The sequence below is a fragment of the Nerophis lumbriciformis genome, linkage group LG05 (genome assembly GCF_033978685.3).
Source record: "Nerophis lumbriciformis linkage group LG05, RoL_Nlum_v2.1, whole genome shotgun sequence".
Classification (NCBI taxonomy): Eukaryota; Metazoa; Chordata; class Actinopteri; order Syngnathiformes; family Syngnathidae; genus Nerophis; species Nerophis lumbriciformis.
Genome location: NC_084552.2, coordinates 47,192,346 through 47,213,043, shown reverse-complemented (window position 1 = coordinate 47,213,043; position 20,698 = coordinate 47,192,346). Strand labels below are relative to the sequence as shown.

At 38.5% G+C, this 20,698-nt stretch overlaps 2 protein-coding genes across 2 annotated transcripts; one reads left to right on the top strand and one right to left on the bottom strand.

The window, feature by feature from the left end:
* The first annotated feature begins 743 nt into the window (after window positions 1-743).
* Window positions 744-13,102, top strand: dcp1b (decapping mRNA 1B). The gene is made up of 9 exons (XM_061959447.2): window positions 744-1,263; window positions 2,869-2,909; window positions 5,363-5,490; window positions 6,861-6,927; window positions 7,007-7,187; window positions 10,318-10,416; window positions 10,509-11,120; window positions 11,198-11,356; window positions 11,418-13,102. The coding sequence occupies exons 1-9, from the start codon at window positions 1,105-1,107 to the stop codon at window positions 11,478-11,480; spliced, it is 1,509 nt and encodes a 502-aa protein (XP_061815431.1). The 5' UTR covers window positions 744-1,104; the 3' UTR covers window positions 11,481-13,102.
* A 761-nt stretch (window positions 13,103-13,863) lies between these two features.
* yeats4 (YEATS domain containing 4) lies at window positions 13,864-18,764 on the bottom strand. Its single transcript, XM_061958891.2, has 7 exons — window positions 18,378-18,764; window positions 18,183-18,302; window positions 17,912-17,978; window positions 17,753-17,847; window positions 16,217-16,306; window positions 16,055-16,142; window positions 13,864-14,126 (listed from the first exon to the last, which is right to left on the bottom strand). Exons 1-7 carry the CDS (start codon window positions 18,426-18,428, stop codon window positions 13,957-13,959), a joined length of 681 nt encoding a protein of 226 aa, XP_061814875.1. The 5' UTR covers window positions 18,429-18,764; the 3' UTR covers window positions 13,864-13,956.
* Between the last annotated feature and the right edge of the window lie 1,934 nt (window positions 18,765-20,698).

Sequence of the window (20,698 nt, the reverse complement as noted above, 5' to 3'; positions counted from 1 at the left end):
AATAAAAGACTGCAATCACACTGTCCAGAAACAACAACCCACAATTAAAAATTAAACCTATAATTAGCAAATACAATAATGTAAATTATTATTATTAAGAAAGAACAATCTACATCTCAGCTTTCGGTTGAAAATTCAATAATAATAGTAATAATAGTACTGTAAATTAAATACTAGTTTTGAAAATGAATTTTTGTAACCGTAAAAATTTATATATTTTTTTCCTGTAAAATTAAGTGCTATTTTATTTTATTTTATTGCCACGGACCACACTTTAGACACCCCTGCTTTAGATAGAGGAGATTGTATCGTCATGAAATTAAAATCTATAACTATAAAGGCACAATCGTGATTTTAGACATGTTTACCTAGCGTCAAAATACCATGAGACTTACAAAGCTGTTATTTCTCTGCAAAAAAAATGTTTCTTACTTTAATTGTAAGTACTATCAAGTCAGAAATTGGCCAATAATAATAAAAGACTGCAATCACACTGTCCAGTATATTTGTAAACAACGCTGCAGTTAAGTTAAATTGGTTTGATGCATCCTATACCGCCCCCTAGTGCATTTCATGTGCAACGTAAGAGAGCACAAATATGACAAGTCTTCAAAGGCTTTAAAAAAGCAAACAAACACATATAGTCAAAAACGTTAGCAGATACTTTAACATTGGAAATGACGTCATAACCAGGTACAACAACTCAGATTACTGAGCACGTTAGCAGGCGTACAAATATAAGGAGTATATATTTGCTAGTTTTAATATAGGGAAAAAAAGTAATTTGGCTGGTGAAAGAATAATCGTGAGCGCGCCGATCGACTTTTCCGACTCAACTATCACGGCTGAGATCATGCGTTCTGCCACGCAACTACTCTCACCTGCTTGTTTACAATCTCCTCAACCCTTCATGACAGTTGGAGACAGCTAGAAAACGCTTGACTTCCTAATCGACATTTTATCTCAACAATCAACATGTACATGTGTCCTTATCCGACGTGTATTCATGGCTCTGCTTCATGATTTGATTTTCACCTTCCGTCGTCGCGTTTGCCGCGTTAGCCACCGATGCTAGCTGGCGAGCTAACGCCTCCGTAGGGAACAATGACAGCGACGCACGCCGACAGTGGCGGCGGTCTGGCGGCCAAGGGGCTGGATATCAGCCTGGCTGCGTTACAGAGACAGGATCCGTACATTAATAATATCATGGACGTGGCCAGCCAGGTGGCGCTATATACGTACAACAACAGAGCCAACGAGTGGGTAAGGTGTCAACTTGTTTGTACTATGCTAACTAGCTGGGCTTAGCGTGTTGACAGGCTTTACATTGGTGTTAAATATATTTCAACGGGGTCACATTTAGTGGGCTCTGTATTATTAATGTTGCTTGCTGTAACGTGTTTGACTGCAATGTTATATGGAGTGAATAGTAGCAACAGTGGTTAAGTACCTGTGTTAGCATCAGGAAGCCTTCTTCGTCGGGATGTTATCCGTAGAAGAAGAGTGACCCGCCAAGAGCACATTTTAAACGAACATCAGGACTTAATTTAATTAAAGGTGCTATTTGCATCTATTTGCTTTACTTCCAATGTGGTTACAATACTATTCATAGTTATTATTATTAAAAAAAACTTTCAACAATATATGCCATTGTTATGAGCAGTGTTGGGTTCGTTACTGAAAACCAGTAACTAGTTACAGTTACTAGTTACTTTATTTCAAAAGTAACTCGGTTACTAACTCAGTTACTTACACCAAAAAGTAATGCGTTACTGTGAAAAGTAACTATTTAGTTACTATTTTTTTTTCTCCTTTTTCTTTAAAAGCTCCCATTAATGACATTTTAGCCTTCATTTCAGTACTGTTATTGCACTGGAGAATAATACAATGTGTTGATCAACTTGACATGCATTTGCATCACTGAACTCAGAAAGCAATGTGGTCTACATACAACACACAACGACAAAGATATGTTTCAAAGGGCCAATTTATTTCAGGCCAGAACAAATTGACAAAACTGTTTTAAATAGCTGCAACATAACATACATAAGTAACAAACAGCATAATAACAACATAGCTGTAAACCTGGCTTCACCTAAGGAAGGCACATGTGACATACACAAAGCCTCACCAGGCAGATTTGAATTGTTGTTTTGGGCAGTAGACGGGATCTTTGATACAAGACACAACTTACATTTAACAAAAATTTTCTTTTCTTTGTGCTCGACAAAAGAAAAGAAGTGAGAATATCTCATACTTGCCAACCCTCCCGAATTTCAGTGCCTCTCCCTGGGACAACCATTCTCCCGAATTTCTCCCGTTTTCCAGCCGGACTTAAGGCGCGCCCCCTCCAGGTCCGTGCGGACCTGAGTGAGGACAGCCTGTCGTCACGTCCGCTTGGCCAACCAAAAAGTAACCACAGAACACTATACCGATAGTGTTCTGTGGTTACTTTTTAGTTGGCCAACGGTTTACGTTGTATTCACGTTGTATTGCGCAGCACCCCTCCCCTCCCCACACCCACACCCACACTCAGACACACACTGAGCGCGCCTCCGGCTTGTGACACAAGAGATTCAGAAGGACGACACTGCAGCGCTCCAATAAAACACACTCAGATCTTCTGTTTCTAGCCGATACTACATAAAAAATAACGTAAAATAACGCAGTAACGCATCATGTAGTAACGGTAACTGAGTTACTGAATATAAAAAAATAACGCGTTAGATTACTAGTTACCGCCGAAACTAACAGCTTTACAGTAACGCGTTACTTTGTAACGTCTTAGTCCCAACACTGGTTATGAGTGAATATTGTGGATACTGGTTTGGATAATTGTAATTAACACTCATGTAACTTTTTTTCCAGGAAAAGACAGAAGTGGAAGGCACACTCTTCATCTACACAAGGTTAGTTGTATGTGTCATATCTCTGAAATAATATACATTGAGTTCCATACTGGGCTCCTGGCATAAACACTATCAATGCCAGTGGTCCCCAACATACAGCCTGTTGGGCGTCCCAAGATAATTATTGATAACATTAAGGTAGGAACACTACAAATGTGCTGCAATCGAATGGATGTTTTTCAACATCGTTAGTCGTTGATAATGAGCATTATGACCTACTCATTGGCCTAGTGGTTAGAGTGTCCGCCCTGAGATTGGTAGGTCGTGAGTTCAAACCCCGGCCGAGTCATACCAAAGACTATAAAAATGGGACTCAGGGATGTAGTGATAAACGGTAATAATTATAACCGCGGTAAGACTCCCGACGGTTAGTATTACCATATTAAATTAAAATTATTGAAAAAACGTCATTAGAAACCACACTTTGATAAACTTGTAGACCAACTAGCGTTAGTTTCCTAGCTAGCTTAAATGCTAACATGAACAGAAGAGACATGAATGCATTTCCCCATTTAGAAACATTGTACCCCAATCTCTGCACAGGTCTTAGCACACAATGATGGATTTGTACTTGATAGTGTGGAGCAGTTGACGCAGACGGATGTGTCTTCAACAGGAAGTGATATCAACCGAAAATAAAGGAAAGACCCAACACCCAATTTGCATTTATTAAAAAAACACTCTAAAATGTTTACAATTTAAAATTGATTCACATATTTAAACACTCAAATACTACCGGTATATGGTTCTTATGGAGCCAGAACAATATTTATGTTTCTTCTGCCAAAAAAGTATACTGTGTGTCTATTTATTTTAGTAATTAAAAAAATGAAACTCGGTTAAGATTTCAGTGTGTGTGTGTATAAGTACTTTTTTGAGCACAATCAACAATTCTGCAATACTAATGATAACCATGATTATTTTGGACACAATTACCGTGATATTAAAATGTTTATATCGTTACATCTCTGGTGTAAATTATCAGAAATCAACACAGAAAGTTAATACTTGTTGTACAAAACACATAACCTGCCAACTAAACTATGTGGACATTATGAAAATGTTGAAGCACCACACACAGTTCAAAATGACACCCATTTAAATCCACTACTAAGCATGATGGATAAAATGCCACATTTCGACATGTTTGACGCATTTTAGCTGCTTGATATATCTGAGGGTTATAATAAGGCCATGCTGAAAAAGGCATTAATAAGTACTTAATAATGACTAGTTAAGAGCCAATATGTTACTAATTTGCATGTTAATAAGCAACTAATTAATGGTGAATATGTTCCCCATACTAAAGTGTTACCATGTTTTTTTTACTGGTGCACAAAATGAACCGTGCATGAACATCACCTTGTTCAAAGAACAAAACCAACACAGTGCATAAACTCAAAACAAATTACACACCTGCAAATCAGTGTGACTTCTGCTGTTGCCGTATCCGTAAAACGCCGATAGGGAAAAGTTTTTATTTACACGATGAGTCGGGTGTGTTTTGACCTCCGCCGAACCCCTGAGCCCGACTTACCGAACCCCTAGGGTTCGATCGAACCCAGGTTAAGAACCACTGCCTTAAGACAATCCCAACAATCTGACTGAGTGTTATTGATGGAGCTACCTGCTGATGGACGCCTAATTATAGCCATCAGTGATAGACACAAAGAGATACTCGCAGCAACCAAGTAACAAACTTTTACCAAGGAGGGACAATCACAGAACAGCTGAAGAATGTGGAAGCGGCTTCCTTTAATTATATTTCTCATTTTTGTTCATTACAAACACAACAATCAATTTAAGGTATACATCTCATATACTATACTTAAATACATTCTAGACATTTTAGCTGCTTGATATATCTGATTGATTTCTGATTGTACAAGTTGGTAAAATAAATTGACAAAAATCAACCAAAAAATTAAAACATCTGACAGGTTTAAAAAAAAAAAGATTAATAAAAACAACTAATACTGAATAAAATACTTGAATATATTAAGGAGGTTGTCGGGGAAGTAAACAAGGTAGTAGTGGTTCACGTACTCTTTAATATCCAATGTTTTATCGTTTATACTTCATATTGTAGTGATGGGAGGTGTTAATATGTTGCTGTTCAGACTGTTAGCTAAAGTGTGTTTCAATTAATTATTCAACAAATTGCTGTGTCTCTGATCATTTCCCGATAATAATGTAGCTCCTACAAATTTTATGTTTGTACAAAATTATCAGAACCAGAATCAACTGTATTAGCCAAGTATGTTTAACACACAAGGAATTGTGTGTTTTTTTCCTGACCCAACATGTGTGTATATGTGTGTGTGTGTGTGTATATATATATATATATATATATATATATATACACATATATATTTTAGTATTTTAATAGGGCTTATCTGTGTGTGTCATTTGGTAGGCTATAAACAATATTGTTTACATTACTTTTTGTCCAGGCTGGCGTCTCCCAAACATGGCTTCACCATCATGAACAGACTCAGGATGGAGAACCTGACTGAGCCCATCACCAAAGACTTGGACTTCCTACTGCAGCACCCCTTCCTGCTCTATCGCAACGCACGGCGTAAGAACTGAAAACCTTATGTTGAATAACAACAACAACAAATAAATTATGTCAAATGATGACTACTCCCTCCTCTGAGGACTGACGTAAAAGATAAAATACAAGTTTAGATATCAGCAAAATGGATGCTTCTTGTATCTAAAGAAAGAAAGCTTCCATTTAAGGTTTCGCTTGCATCAGTCTGTCAGCACGACGATGGCGGCCAGCAGAGATTAGACACATCCTAGCAGCAGTCAGTGATAAAGCGCACACATACACATTATTTCCTCTTACACACACTTGATAAGGCTTGCTAAAGAGGCAGGTGGAATGTCTATTTATAGCGCAAGGGCTTACTGCTGTGATAAAAAGACCAACCAACAAATTTAGAGAAAAGCAAGCCAATAAGGAATGAAGGACGGATGACATCAAGCTTTACGTTTTAGCCTCGGGCATCTGCAGATGTTTGTTGGCAAGCAGGATTATAAAACTAGTTGTGTTTACGCTCCTGCATACTATTTAAGGCCTCCACATAGACCGGGGTCATGGAATCTTATCTTTAGGCAAACACGTGGCACTTGCTATTACCGTAACTTCCGAGAATCAGTAAATTGTCTAAAAATAGTTAGCGTGAGAAACGTACATTTTCATCGCCGACTGTCACATCAGAGATTGTACCAGTATCAGGTTTAAAGTCGTACCTCCGGGTCGCACGTACGTGTAGCCCAGGTTGGTCTCAGACACCAGGTGGCCTTTAAAGCGAACTTCGGGTTCCTCCTGCAGCCGCTGGTGTTTGGGTTTCCTGGTGAAGAGGCCTCTCAGCATGGCTCCCCCTTGCTTGGTTAAAGTCGACTCAGTAAGAGCGTGGAGGTCTTCCTGGACATCAACACACAAGCGCCCGCATTGTCCTTAGCGCCACTTTGCACCTGCAAACTTCATCTCCACTCAAAGTAGAGCACAAAAGAGTTTGACAGCTTGAGAAAAAAAGTGGTCTCTGTGCCATACAGCACGAAGATGTCCCACTCTCTCGTCTCTTTGGTGACTGGAAGCTCCTTCTACCTCCTCACTCACACACACTCCCTCTCCTCTCTGTGTAGTGAACCAACAACACACCATCCTTTTTCTTCCCTCTGCTTGGGTTCCATCCCCAGTGAGTGTGTGTCCAGCAGCCACTGACTTATTTGGTGCTGGGCAGACTCTTTCCCAGGCTCCTTGGTGGTCGACTTTGTTGTCCAAACATGCGCCACTTATTAGGACAAAACTTTTACAAAGAAACACACGTCTCATCCTGTCGTCTGCTGATGTTATGCGGCCACTTTCATTATGTGGCAAATAGTAAGTTGTTTCTTTTTCTAAAAAGTTATAAATACTCCTTTCCTTTCTCTCCCCAGTGGTCATCCATGGCATTTGGTTCTACGACAAGGCAGACTGCCAGCGCATCGCCCAGAGGATGACAACGTAAGCGCTTGTGTAAACTCTGGGCTCGCTCATCTCTTAAACTAATCTCACATTGTCAATTATTTGTGTGTTTGTGCAGTCTGACCCAGCATGAGCAGGCGGCGGCTCAGTCTCAGGGCAGCTGGTTGTCCTTAGAAAGAGACGTGTCATCATCAGGAGGTGGAAAAGGAGGAGGCAGCATGGGCGTGCTTAAAGGCGAAGAAGGGAAGGAGGTGGACATCATCCAGATGTTGACCAAAGCGCACACAGAATACGACAAGGTAACCTCAAAGAGAAAACAAATATTAATTCAGGCTTCTCTTACGGAGCTAAATTAGGGCCAACAGTTTTGTGCTTGAGAAAATAAACTTTGAAACTGAAAAATCTAGTTTTGAAGGGCATTTCAAATAAATAAAAAAATAGTGGATACTTTTTTTAGATGTTGATATTTTAGCATCTGTTTAGAGTTGTAAATTTAGACCTTCAGCCTGAATTTAGCATGGGGGCGTATCATCAACAAAGAGGGGCAAATGTGATAGAAGGCAAAGGGTTTGTTTCCCCTTAATGTATTTGATTGTGGTGGTGCGCCATGGCAACATACAAAATACATATAATAGTATTGTAGCGTCCAGAAGAAGACACACAAAGTCCAACGCTCTTTTTTTTTTTTTAGCTTTTATTGACAATTTAATGTGAACAGCGTCCCTATTCCAACACGTATTTCCTGCGTGCACACGTCTGCCTCCGTGCTTCACTCCCAGACACACTACACTTCCTCATTCTCCGCCGACACGGTTTGTTCACAGACCATAGGAAAAATGTATATCATGACACACAAACATATACATTAAAAGCAGCAGGTAGTTACAGTATGAAAGGATTTATATATAGCTTATTATTTGCGCACTATTGACGAGTGATGCACCGGAAACTTGACTTAAAAAAGATGTACTTGTACCAAAAAATATCTTCAATATGCTTAAACAGAACAATCTGTGAAATAGTGAAGCCACATGATTTGAAGCATGATGTGTTAATGTGTGATTGTATTGTTAGCATGCATGGAGTCCATAGCATGCAATTGTGCCCCCTAGTGGCTGTGAGCAGCATAAGGATGATCATTGATTTTAGCCAGAATAGACATTTATTCATGGCAGTGTGGTCAGGTCCGTATTAAGATTACGCCATCATGTACCGGTAATTGGCTGTGAAGTATGTATTTTTTTAAAGGCTAAAAAAACATTTTAGACAAATGTGTGTGACAATTTTGGGTTATTATGAGCTATTAGTGTCTACATATATTTTTCTTGTTACATCTTGTTTTTTAAATAGTTCCTGCTTATTTTATTACTGCAATGTAACAGACATAATGTATATTTACATCAATTATTTTACCTTCCCTGAATGTTAGAATTTAGTTTGGCAAATATGTAAACAATATTTGGAATTAGAGATGAGGAGCTTCCATCCTGAGGTTATTGATATTCTCCACAATGAAGTTATTGTAACATGATTGGCAGCACATGCTTATATACCTTTAATATAAATATATAACCTCCTGGAAGGTGTTGCCTTTCTATTTTTCCAAATATACAAATCAGGAAAGTCATTTAAAAATAAATATGTAAAAAGGATGCACATTTCCACTCTTGTCGTTTTGTAAAGTTGTTGCTGTGAAGTGTAGTAAAAAAAAAAGCGTCAAATTGATTTCACAAATTTACTTAAGTTGTAATCAAAAAGGTCAACCAACGAACGAGATTTCTCTATAGAATTTGCTCTCTGGTCAACAAAAGCACCATGAAGATTCTAGCGGGAACTCTCATTCAACCCTTTTTCGATTACGCTTGCACCTCCTGGTACCCTAGCACCTCCAAAACCCTCAAATCTAGACTCCAAATATCCCAGAACAAGCTAGTCAGATTACTTCTAGACCTCCACCCCAGATCACACCTCACTCCTACCCACTTCTCCAAAGTGGGCTGGCTCAGGGTGAAGGACAGAGTAAAACAACTTGCACTGAGCCTAGTCTATAAAATCCACTACACCTCCCTGATACCGAAGTACATGTCAAACTACTTCCTTAACGTAAATGACCGCCATAACCACAACACCAGGGGGAGCTCCACAAACCACGTTAAACCCATATTCCGAACTAACAAAGGTCTTAACTCATTCTCCTTCTATGCCACATCAATATGGAATGCACTCCCAACAGGTGTAAGAGAAAGTGCATCTCTATCCTCCTTCAAAACCGCACTAAAAGAACACCTCCAGGCAGCTACAACCCGAGACTAACCCCCTTCCCCCCACCACATCCCACCTCCCCGGATTGTAATTAATCAAATGTAAATAATCAAATGTATATACTTCTTCTTATGCTTTCTGAGCTCACTATGTTCACTGCTCGCTGTACATATTCTACCAAGTCAGACCTACACTGTTTCAATGTCCATTTCTCAGATGATATTATTGTTGATGACTGAAGTGCTGATATCAACCAAACCTAACCCCCACACCCCAACCCCCTCCACATCCCACCCCCCGGATTGTAAATAATTTAAATAATTCAATGTATATATCGCACTCTGATGATTAACTTGTGTGATGACTGTATTTTACCATGAATCAATTTAAGTGGACCCTGACTTAAACAAGTTGAAAAACTTATTCGGGTGTTACCATTTAGTGGTCAATTGTACGGAATATGTACTGTACTGTGCAATCTACTAATAAAAGTTTCAATCAATCAATCGTAAAATATGTATATTTTTTGCTGCTATTGTTTTTTATTTTATTTTAATATGTTTAGTCTTCTGCTCTTATTTTCCAAGCGTTTAAATGACCACCAGTGTACTTGTGTTGTTAAAAATCTTAAAATAAATCATATTGAAACTTTTTTTTTTAATGCACAGAGTCAACTTATTAAACTGATATAAAATATGTATTATGAGATTATATTTAGCCCTGCGATGAGTGGCGACTTGTCCAGGGTGTACCCCGCCTTCCGCCCGATTGTAGCTGAGATAGGCTCCAGCGCCCCCCGCCACCCTAAAAGGGAATAAGCGGTAGAAAATGGATTGATGGATGGAGATTATATTTAGCGCTTAATATCATTAGCTTTGTTGCTTTACACAATAGAAAAGTAAAGAGGGAATAAATAGGTTTGAACTACTTATTTTTATTATTATGTTTTTGTTGAATTATGATTTATTTCTGTTCATCTATTCTCTGTTGGTAAAGTCACCACCATAAATATCAGCAGCATATTTGATGTTCACATAAAGGCTTGTAAATATGTTTCTATAGTAATATATATATATATATATATATATATATATATATTTTAAAAGGTGACAATATATAATGTTTGTATTTAATAAGAGTTAAGATATTTATTTTGTGTGCTTGCAGGAAAAGTCCACATCAGAGCCAAAGGAAATCGGCGTCAGCAGTTTTCTTTACGGGGGTGCAAACCTCATCAAACCGATACCTGTGAAGCCCCCCACTCAGGTAGAACACGCGCACACACACACACACACACACACACACGCACACACACATCTCCTCTTCCTCCTTCCATTTTGTGCTCCTCCTCTTCACAGGACAGCGATGGCGGTGACAGCAGGTCGTTGTCGGTGGCCATGTTGTTTGGATCTCACGTCTCCAAACGTGACCCCGCCCTTCCTGGAAGAGGGAAAGATGACCGCCCCCCTGCAGCTCGCACGCTCACCTATGAACCTGTGGGGGGGCAAAAGGGCCGGGAAAATGCTTCATTGCAGCAGCGGCAGCAGCAGCCCTGCCATGCCATCCAGAAGCTCATGCAGGGACAGAGGGCTCCAGCAGGGGGCATCCTCCACACACTGTCAGAGTCCCCAGAGAACAAACTGTGTGACAATGACCACCATCATCTTCATCATCATTATCATCCACACCAGCAACTAGACCCTATCAAGAGACTTTTCTCGTACCAGCCCCCCACTCATGCTCATCCTACACCTTGTTGCAACGCCCCCTCGCAGCACACCACTCAGCCCATAATAGCCGCCTGCTCAGCGTGTCCTCGCCAGCCTCACGTTCTCAACATGCTTCCTCCTCACGAGCTCCTCCACAAGCTCCAGCTGGTCCAGCAGGAGCAGAGTCTCGCCTCCCCGGAACCCCCGCGCCTCGGACCTGCCCTGGCCCCCCGATTCCAGCGCACCCCGGCACATCAACAGGTGAGTAGCACACACTGAACTCCACCTCATTAGGTACATGGGTTAGCTCCAAAGTGACATCCACGTGATGCGTTCAGGCGCCTTCCTCACAAACCATCCCGGCCACCACAGCCACGACCTTGCTCCTCTCGCCCAGCGTCTTCTCTCAGGTGAAATCAGATGGCGCTCAAGACTCCGCCCCCTCCAGAGTCCTGTCCAGAAGCCAGCTCCAAGCCACCTTGCTGCACCTTATCCAGGTACCGCTTTTCAAAATAAGACGCTCAGACTGTCGATGCCTGACGTTTTGTGTCCTTTCAGACAGACCGCTCCTTCCTGGACACCATCTACGATGCTTACGTCAGCCATTTTTTCCGCCCGTGACACGCCCCTCCTCCCCAAATATGGACTTCCTCTTCCTCTGGATGGCAATCAGAAATGGTTACTCGTGGTTACTAAAAAACATGACAACAAATAAGGCTTTGTGTGAAGGAAAAGGATGCTCTGAGGTTTTAAATGTAGCATTTTGTTGTTCTAAAAGTTAAGTGTTGTTTTTACACACTTTCATTTAATACTAAAAAAAATTTCAAGTTTACTTCCTACATTCATAAATTTTGAGGTTAAGCTATGTTCTTTTAATTTTAAACAGCAGCTATACTTAAACTATTTTTTTATAATTGGGTTTACTTGCTGTACTTTAAAAGTTATTTTTTATGTTGATATTTTTGGAATTAACTTGTTGCTTTACACAAACACAACAATATATCTGGTAAATGCTCTTTTTTAATTTACCACTGACATTTTTCTTTTCATTTAAAGAAAATTTGAATTTTAAATATTTCATTAGCACTCAGGCAGATTTTTTTTTAAAGAATAATTGTAGCGTTTATTTTATTTTTCCAAAGGGGCATCAGACATAACAAAGCTGCTCTACCTCACAAAGCGACTCAGTCAATTTACACAAAACATACACAAGTTGTCCCTTTAATTAAAAAAAAAGCAATAACCGGCGACCACAATGCAAGAAGCACACATTCACATTCTTTAGAAAACATTTTTTGTGTGCATATTTTTCTACTGCAGAAGCAAAACCAGCATTGTAATAAAACCAATGAAAGAGGCATAATAATAATAATAATGATGACATATATATTTTGGGATTATTCATGTTATTTTTGCTGTTGGAAATATTAGATATTTTATGTCATTATTTGGCTGTAACAGGAGTTTATTTTAATTGGGTATTAAATGTTCTTAAAAGGTCTGTCATCTGTTTTTTTGTCCAAGTATTTCTGATAGACAATATGTTGTTGCTGGGGTGTAGTTTTAGTCAACACCGTTAGAGGGCGCAGCTGTGACTCAATTTCCGGTCGGCTTGATTTTCGAGCGACAGAGACAAACGCTAAAAGCTTCACGCTAAGTGTTTCTTTTTACGTGAATAACTACAAATCATTTCCTGTGAAGTTGAACACCAAGAAGGAATATGTTTACAGAGAAAATAGTAGAAAAGTGGAACAGCAGTAGATCGTCTGCTGAGCTTGTACACGCCCGCACTTCCCCCCCCATTCTTTCTAAATTTACTTTAAACATTGTCTTTTGTATTTTGCATACATACTCACAATACGAAGGGTCCTGGGTTCGATCCCCGGGCTCGGGGTCTTTTGTGTGGAGTTTGCACGTGACTGCGTGGGTTCCCTCCGGGTACTCCAGCTTCCTCCCACCTCCAAAGACATCCACCTGGGGATAAGTTGATTGGCAACACTAAATAGTCCTTAGTGTGTGAATGTTGTCTATCTGTGTTGGCGACTTGTCCAGGGTGTACCCCGCCTCCCACCCGAATGCAGCTCCAGCACCCCCCGCGATCCCGAGAAGGACAAGCGGTAGGAAATGGATGAGCTTTTAATAGGGCTGTGAATCTTTAGGCACCACACGATTCGATTGAAAATCTATACTTTTTTTTTTTAATAACGTTGAATGCATCCATCCATTTTTCTACCGCTTGTCCTGGAGCCAGGCGGAAGGCGGGGTACACCCTGGACAAGTCGCCAACACAGATAGACAGACAACATTCACACACTAGGGGCCACACAGAAAGATCCCGAGCCTGGGATTGAACTCACGACCTTAGTATTGTGAGGCACATGCACTAAACCTTGATGAACTACATGCCTCCATAAAATAGATAAATCTGATCAATTTCTATATTACTTAAAGGAAACTGGTTTCCTTTGATAATATTCTACCTAAACATAAAATAAAGTCAAATACAAATAAGGTAACAAGAGATGTATCCCACACTTTTCTTTTCTAAAGTAAATCTGTACAGCAAATATGGGCATCTACATCAACTACTGTATATGACAGGCTGGACAGGACACTTTGGCACAGGAAAACAAAAAAATCCATTAATTCATCCATTTTTTACCACTTTTCCCTCTTGACTTTTAACCATAGTTCACTGACAAAAAGGTAAATGGTATATATTTGTATAGCGCTTTTCTAGTACGCAAAGCGCTTTGACACTATTTCCACATTCACACACTGATGTACACGTACAAGTCCATGTACATAGAACATATAGTGGTGTGTTGAACGTCTGGGAGGATTTGTAGCTCTTTTTAAATGAACGCCGATTACAATTCACCTGCAGGAAAATGTTACACTTATACAATAATGTAAATGAATATATAATTAAATGTAGAACTCTGGAGACAACTGGTTTGTCCAACATTCCTTGAACTACTAGATGAAGCACATTCAATGTCAGTGAATGTCACAATAATAGCACTTTTTTTTTAATGAAAATATAAAAGAACCAACAGCCAAATAAAATTTGAAAAACATCCTTTTAACGGAGCAGTCAGTGGTCTTTGTGATCTCCATCTTCCTCCAGTTTCCTGATCTCCATCTTGAGGTGGTTGATGTTCTCCCTGCTGGCTTTCAGCTTGTCTTTCAGTTCCGTGATCTCCTGACTGGTCCTCTTCTTGGCCACCTCCATCTTCTCCTTTGTCCTCTGCTCCAGCTCGACAACTACCGGTACACGACAAGACGTAACAACAATGAAGCTTTCATTTCATTAATTGTTTGTTTCTTTTCAAACATGGATACAAGACTACACAATAATAATAGTTCTACATTTATAGTTTTGCAGCAAATCCTGTCTGAAAAAGAGGAGAAAGAAGCAGAGCTTATTTCGTCCTCCCTCTTCTCCGTTTCACATCTACTACTAATACTTTCATCTACTTCCTGTATTCAATCTGTAACATTAATAAATAAATGCATATGTAGCAGATGGTTGTGTATAACTTATTTATTATTAAGGTTTAAGATTCCTAATACTTCATATACTTTTTTAATTGGAACTGTTTCGGATCATATTGAGTTATTTGCTTAATCCGTACCAACATTTTAAGTTTTGTTTCAGCACAGTCTCCATTTTTTTTTTATGTTTCCTTAAAGGGGACATGTTATGAGGTGTTTTCTACATTTAAAACACTTCCTTGATCAGTTCAGTTTCAGTTTATTTTGAACATGCATACGATACAATGTAATGCATCACATATTTCCAGTTTTCATTACAGCATGTCCAAAAAGGAGTAGGAAGAAGCTGAGTTTATTTAATCTTACCCCTTTTCATATTGTAGCAATTTCATCCCATTTCCTTGCTCTCTGTTTGTAAAAGAACAGTAAATAAATAAGTGATATACAAATAAGTAAACAAATATTAAATACATAAATAATCTAAAAAAAAAAAAAGGTTCAAGATGTTGATCATAATTGTTCTTGTGTACTTTGTGAACTCTTGTAGTTTGAACAGTCTCTTAAACTGAATCATATTGGTGCTTCGTTGGATTTATTTGCGTAATCCATTCCATATTTTAATTCCACTAAAGTGTTGTACGCGCCATTTAAGGTTTTATTTCTCCTCTTTGGTTGTGCAGAGTTGATGTACATTACTGAAGAACAGGTTCCGTGTTTCTGCAGGTATTAAAAAATCTAATTGAATGCTTTTTAACACAACTTAGAACAAATGTATATCACATATACTGTATATACTGTAATATTGTACATGATCATTGGTATATATTGTATATATGTTATACACATAATATAATATATCTGTATATATATTATTCTGTACACATATTATGTATATATTCGTATATATGTTAGATTTTTTATCGCTATATTAGTCTATTTATACGTGCATTGTCCTTTCCATCCTTACACTTTCCATCATTGTAACTGAGCTACTGTGAACAATTTCCCTTGTGGGTCATTAAAGTTTGTCTAAGTCTAAGTCTATTGCCCACGTCCTACTGCAGATTGTTACTATATATAGTCAAAAGCATATAATTGTTGAATAGTTGAAAAGTGTATTTACTTTAACTTTGGCCAAACTAAGCACGAATGTAATCGTAACATAATAATAACACAAGCAACCCGTTCAAACGCAATAAACATATTTTTCGGTACTGTAGTATATTTAGCAATGTAAATGGAAGGTCAATAACTTAATTCGCTAATTAGGTTAATTCAATAGTAAAATAAATTAATTCTCAATTTCTGTTAGCAAAACATTCATTTAAATAAATATCAAACATCTTGAAGTGCATTTTTTTCCGCTAATAGGAAAAACTGGGTGGGGTGGTTTGTTTTGTTGTCTTTTTTGTTGCCAATTGCAATTGTTTGAACATTTAACATGTTTTGATGCCATTTAAAGCCTTTTTTTTTTTTTTTGTTATTGTTCGCTTTATACATTACATTTGCTGTTTGCAGCATTAAGTTTCCGTATTTTTGGATTTGTGTATTCTCTATTAGAACTAAAATGATGTATTATTCTACCTCACCTTCTTTGTAGGACAGTTAGTGACTAAAGTGTATATTTTTATCATCCACCCAATAACTCATGTATAATACGAGCTGTGATCATTCTAACAGCAGGTGTGAGCACCTACACTCTGTCTCGTGTTTGTAGGCTCCCAGTGTGAGTTGTCTCGTTGTGGTCAGGAGCTGCTGCATCATTGCTGTGGGATCCTGGAAGATCTGAGGCCACAAAACGGAAATCAAATATGAAAACATGCACTGCTCCAGTGTCTGGATTGTCAAAGCAGCCTCACCATTTCATCATAGAACTCCGACACCACTGTCTTCTTTGGCATGGCACTGGAGTCCGACTGGAAAAGCTTCAGCAGATGGTACAGGGTCACCTGGAGAGGCAAACATATGAATAGAGATGTCCGATAATGGCTTTTTTGCCGATATTGTCCAACTCTTAATTACCGGTACCGATATCAACCGATACTGATGTATACAGTCGTGGAATTAACACATTATTATGCCTAATTTTGTTGTGATGCCCCGCTGGATGCATTAAACAATGTAACAAGGTTTTCCAAAATAAATCAACTCAAGTTATGGAAAAAAATGCCAACATGGCACTGCCATATTTATTATTGAAGTCACAAAGTGCATTATTTGTTTTAACATGCCTCAAAACAGCAGCTTGGAATTTGGGACATGCTCTCCCTGAGAGAGCATGAGGAGGTTGAGGTGGGCAGGGGCTGGGGGTAAGCGAGGGGTGTATATTGTAGCGTCCCGGAAGAGTTAGTGCTGCAAGGGGTTCTGGGTATTTGTTCTGTTGTGTTTGATTGATTGATTGATTGATTGATTGAAACTTTTATTAGTAGATTGCACGGTGAAGTACATATTCCGTACAATTGACCACTAAATGGTAACACCCCAATACGTTTTTCAACTTGTTAATCAATTCATGGTACAAATATATACTATCATCATAATACAGTCATCACACAAGTTAATCATCAGAGTATATACATTGAATTATTTACATTATTTACAATCCGTGGGGTGGGATGAGGGGGTAGGGGGGGTGATATCAGCACTTTAGTCATCAACAATTGCATAATATGAGAAATTGATATTGAAACAGTGTAGGTCTGACTTGGTAGGATATGTACAGCGAGCAGAGAACATAGTGTGTTCAGAATGCATAAGAACAAGTATATACATTTGATTATTTACAATCCGGGGAGGTGAGATGTGGAGGGGGGAGGGTGTTAGTCTAGGGTTAAAGTTGCCTGGAGGTGTTCTTTTAGTGCGGTTTTGAAGGAGGATAGAGATGCACTTTCTTTTACACCTGTTGGGAGTGCATTCCATATTGACGTGGCATAGAAGGAGAATGAGTTAAGACCTTTGTTAGATCGTTTGTGTTGTGTTACGGTGCGGATGTTCTCCCGAAATGTGTTTGTCATTCTTGTTTGGTGTGGGTTCACAGTGTGGCGCATATTTGTAACAGTGTTAAAGTTGTTTATACGGCCACCCTCAGTGTGACCTGTATGGCTGTTGACCAAGTATGCCTTGCATTCACTTGTGTGTGTGAAAAGCCGTAGATATTATGTGATTGGGCCGGCACGCAAAGGCAGTGCCTTTAAGGTTTATTGGCGCTCTGTACTTCTCCTTACGTCCGTGTACCACTCCGTACAGCGGCGTTTTAGTCATAAATGTTACTTTTTGAAACCGATAATTTCCGATATTACATTTTAAAGCATTTATCGGCCGATATCACTACATATGAATATTGAATAGCAGCTGAGTGTGTCCTGTGGGCTGTGTTGGTGTTGGTGTTTCCTCACAGGTCTTTCATTGGGGTCAATGAAGAAGATCTTGATGATGATCTCAAACTCTCCCCATCCGGTCTCTGTGATCTCATACGGCGGCTTGGTCACCACTGCACAAAAAGGAACATGCCAACAAAACATATTGTCAGCAAATGTGCTTTTCAACGCACTCACCTCTCAAGGGGTTGCCATAGCTCTCGTGTAGCTTAAACTGGATCTTCTTCACATATGCTGACATATCCTGGACAGACAGATTTGATTGATTGAGACTTTTATTAGTAGATTGCACAGTACAGTACATATTCCGTACAATTAACCACGAAATGGTAACACCTGAATAAGTTTTCCAACTTGTTTAAGTCGGGGTCCACGTTAATCAATTCATGGTAGGTAGAGTGTTGCTGTTTAAAAAGGCATAAATACGGGAGTATGAATCTGTTTTTACCTCGTTTCTGTAGGGCTTGACGTACACAGACCACTGATGAGTGTGTCCGTCTTCCTCTCGCTTCTTCCCAAAGTAGCGGGCGACATTTCCAAACACGATAGGCTTCACGATAGTGACTCCCTGCACAAAAAGAAGGCAAACAGTAGAAGACGTGATGACGAGGAAAGGAAAGGACTGTCGCTCTCCTTTGTTTACCTTAACGCGCCCGCCGGAATCTGGACCGAATTCAGTCATCTTTTTAAACATATTACACGGGAAATTACGTCCATTTACGCCTTGAAATATTCAAAAAGCGCTTCTTGTTTTCGTTTGACAAAGATACGCCATATTTTTTGCCGCGCGTCGTTTAACAGTTACATGGTAATACTAACAACACAACTGGACTTCCGGTAGAAGAGGAAGTGCAACGTGTATTCATGTCCGATGTGCATCAGGTTGCTGCAATAGTTCTGCGTATGTTGTTTTTTCAATTACACTATTTTATAATGCAACTGTGATAGGCTCCAGCACGCCCCGCGACCCCGAAATGGACAAGCGGTAGAAAGTGGATGGATTTATACAATTTACATCACAAAACAGTCTTCGTACCGTGGCCTTATCTGTAAAACAATAAGTCTTATTTTACAAATTCAATTTTTTTACCCCCTTTATTAAATAGATACAACGCAATACCATGAATTGATTAACGTGGACCCCGATTTAAACACGTTGAGAAACGTATTGGGGTGTTACCATTTAGTGGTCAATTGTACGGAATATGTACTGTACTGTGCAATCTACTAATACAAGTTTCAATCAATCAATAGCAGCGACACAGCTATTATGCTTATTAGTGAGTCTAGTTTTGATGAGGAATTTGTATGGTGACTGTATTGTGCCGATTTAATTTCCCCTCGGGGATTAATAAAGTATTTCTTATTCTGATAGTATAAATTCGCACTATGAATTGATTAACGTGGACCCCGATTTAAAGTTGAAAAGCTTATTAGGGTGTTACCATTTAGTGGTCAATTGTACAGAATATGTACTGTACTGTGCAATCTACTAATAAAAGTTTCAATCAATTCAATCAAAACCCCGATTTAAACAAATTGCATTATATACTCGGGTGTTACCTTTCAGTGGTCAACTGTACGGAATATGTACTGCACGCTGTAAACTGTACTCATCTATTTTCTACCGCTTGTCCCTTACCGATTCATAAAATGTATTTTCTTTCCTTGCAATTTGCTAATAAAAGCTTCAATCAATCAACTGCACGTCCGGTAGCACAGGAAGTGCAACGGGTTTTTGTGTCCGTCGAGAATCAGGTTACCACAAGCAAGTTTCAAATATTTCTTTACACACTTTATATGACAAAATAGGTATGATCATCGAGCAAAGAAGATTGATGACGAGTGACGAGCTACAAATTAGGGAATCTTATTTTAAAGATTGCTCATATTTATTAGTGATTATTATTAAATTAGTACATATTAAGCAGCAATTGCGAATTAACGATATTAAGGTAAATACAACTAAATATAAAATAAAATGGCACAAAACACTGTTATATTAACTGTATGGGCAGCCTTAATCTTTCTATTCAAACATATGGTTTTATACAGGCATTTTTCTGAATTTAAGAAAACCTTTCAAGTCACAAGTTGGTGGAATTTATCTATGTTACAAGAGCAACTATTTACAAGCTATCGGCAAATGTTAAGCGAGAATTGCGAATACAGTAATTGAGTTATTCTATAAAAAAAAAAAAAAAGTCAAAATACATTTTTGAGCAGCCTTAAATTTTCCATTCACACAAAATACTGTTTAATTTAAGGAATTTTGTCAAAATATAAGTAAACCTACAATAGCATTAAATATGTTTTATAATAAGCACAACTGTGGTTTTATAAGCGCCTTTGTGGGATTTGTCTATATTACACGGCCCATAGAGATGATTTTGATTGACAAATTAGTAGTAAATGTTATGGAGGACTCGCAAATAAACAGTAGTTATTTGAGTAAATGTAAAAATAAAAGCCACAAAACAATTTAATAAATTTTTTGAGCAGCCTTTGTTTTTCCATTCACATAAAATACAGTTTCATGTAAGAAATGTCTGAATACAAGAAAAGCTACAATAGTATTAAACATGTTTTATAATAAGCACAATTGTGGGATTTATCTCTGTTACAAGAACAAGTTGTGACATACATGGCCAATAAAGAGATTTTGATTTACAAATTAAGGAGAACTTGCAAATTAGTTAATTTGAGTTCATGTAAAAAAAAAGCCTCAAGAGATTTTGTAATATTCCTTTTTGGGCAGTCTTAAACTTTCCATTCATATACTGTACATTTACAACGCATTTATCTGCATTTAAGAAATCGTCCAATACTTCAACCCAATTGTCGGATTTGCCTGTCACAATAGCAACTGATTACAAATTATCGGTAAATGTTGAGGAATGGCAAATCAACAGTTATTGAGTAAACCCTTGTAAGAAAAGAAAGAGAAAAAAAAAAGCCACAAAC

Bases quoted from the DNA above. Each gene is read 5' to 3' on its own strand.
- yeats4 (XM_061958891.2), bottom strand. From the start codon at position 18,428: ATGTTTAAAAAGATGACTGAATTCGGTCCAGATTCCGGCGGGCGCGTT. The intron at 18,303-18,377 runs GTAAACAAAGGA...CTTTTTGTGCAG, and splicing joins ATTCCGGCGGGCGCGTTAAG to GGAGTCACTATCGTGAAGCC. The intron at 17,848-17,911 runs GTGAGTGCGTTG...CTTTTTGTGCAG, and splicing joins CTATGGCAACCCCTTGAGAG to TGGTGACCAAGCCGCCGTAT.
- dcp1b (XM_061959447.2), top strand. From the start codon at position 1,105: ATGACAGCGACGCACGCCGACAGTGGCGGCGGTCTGGCGGCCAAGGGG. The intron at 6,928-7,006 runs GTAAGCGCTTGT...GTGTTTGTGCAG, and splicing joins ATCGCCCAGAGGATGACAAC to TCTGACCCAGCATGAGCAGG. The intron at 7,188-10,317 runs GTAACCTCAAAG...GTGTGCTTGCAG, and splicing joins CGCACACAGAATACGACAAG to GAAAAGTCCACATCAGAGCC.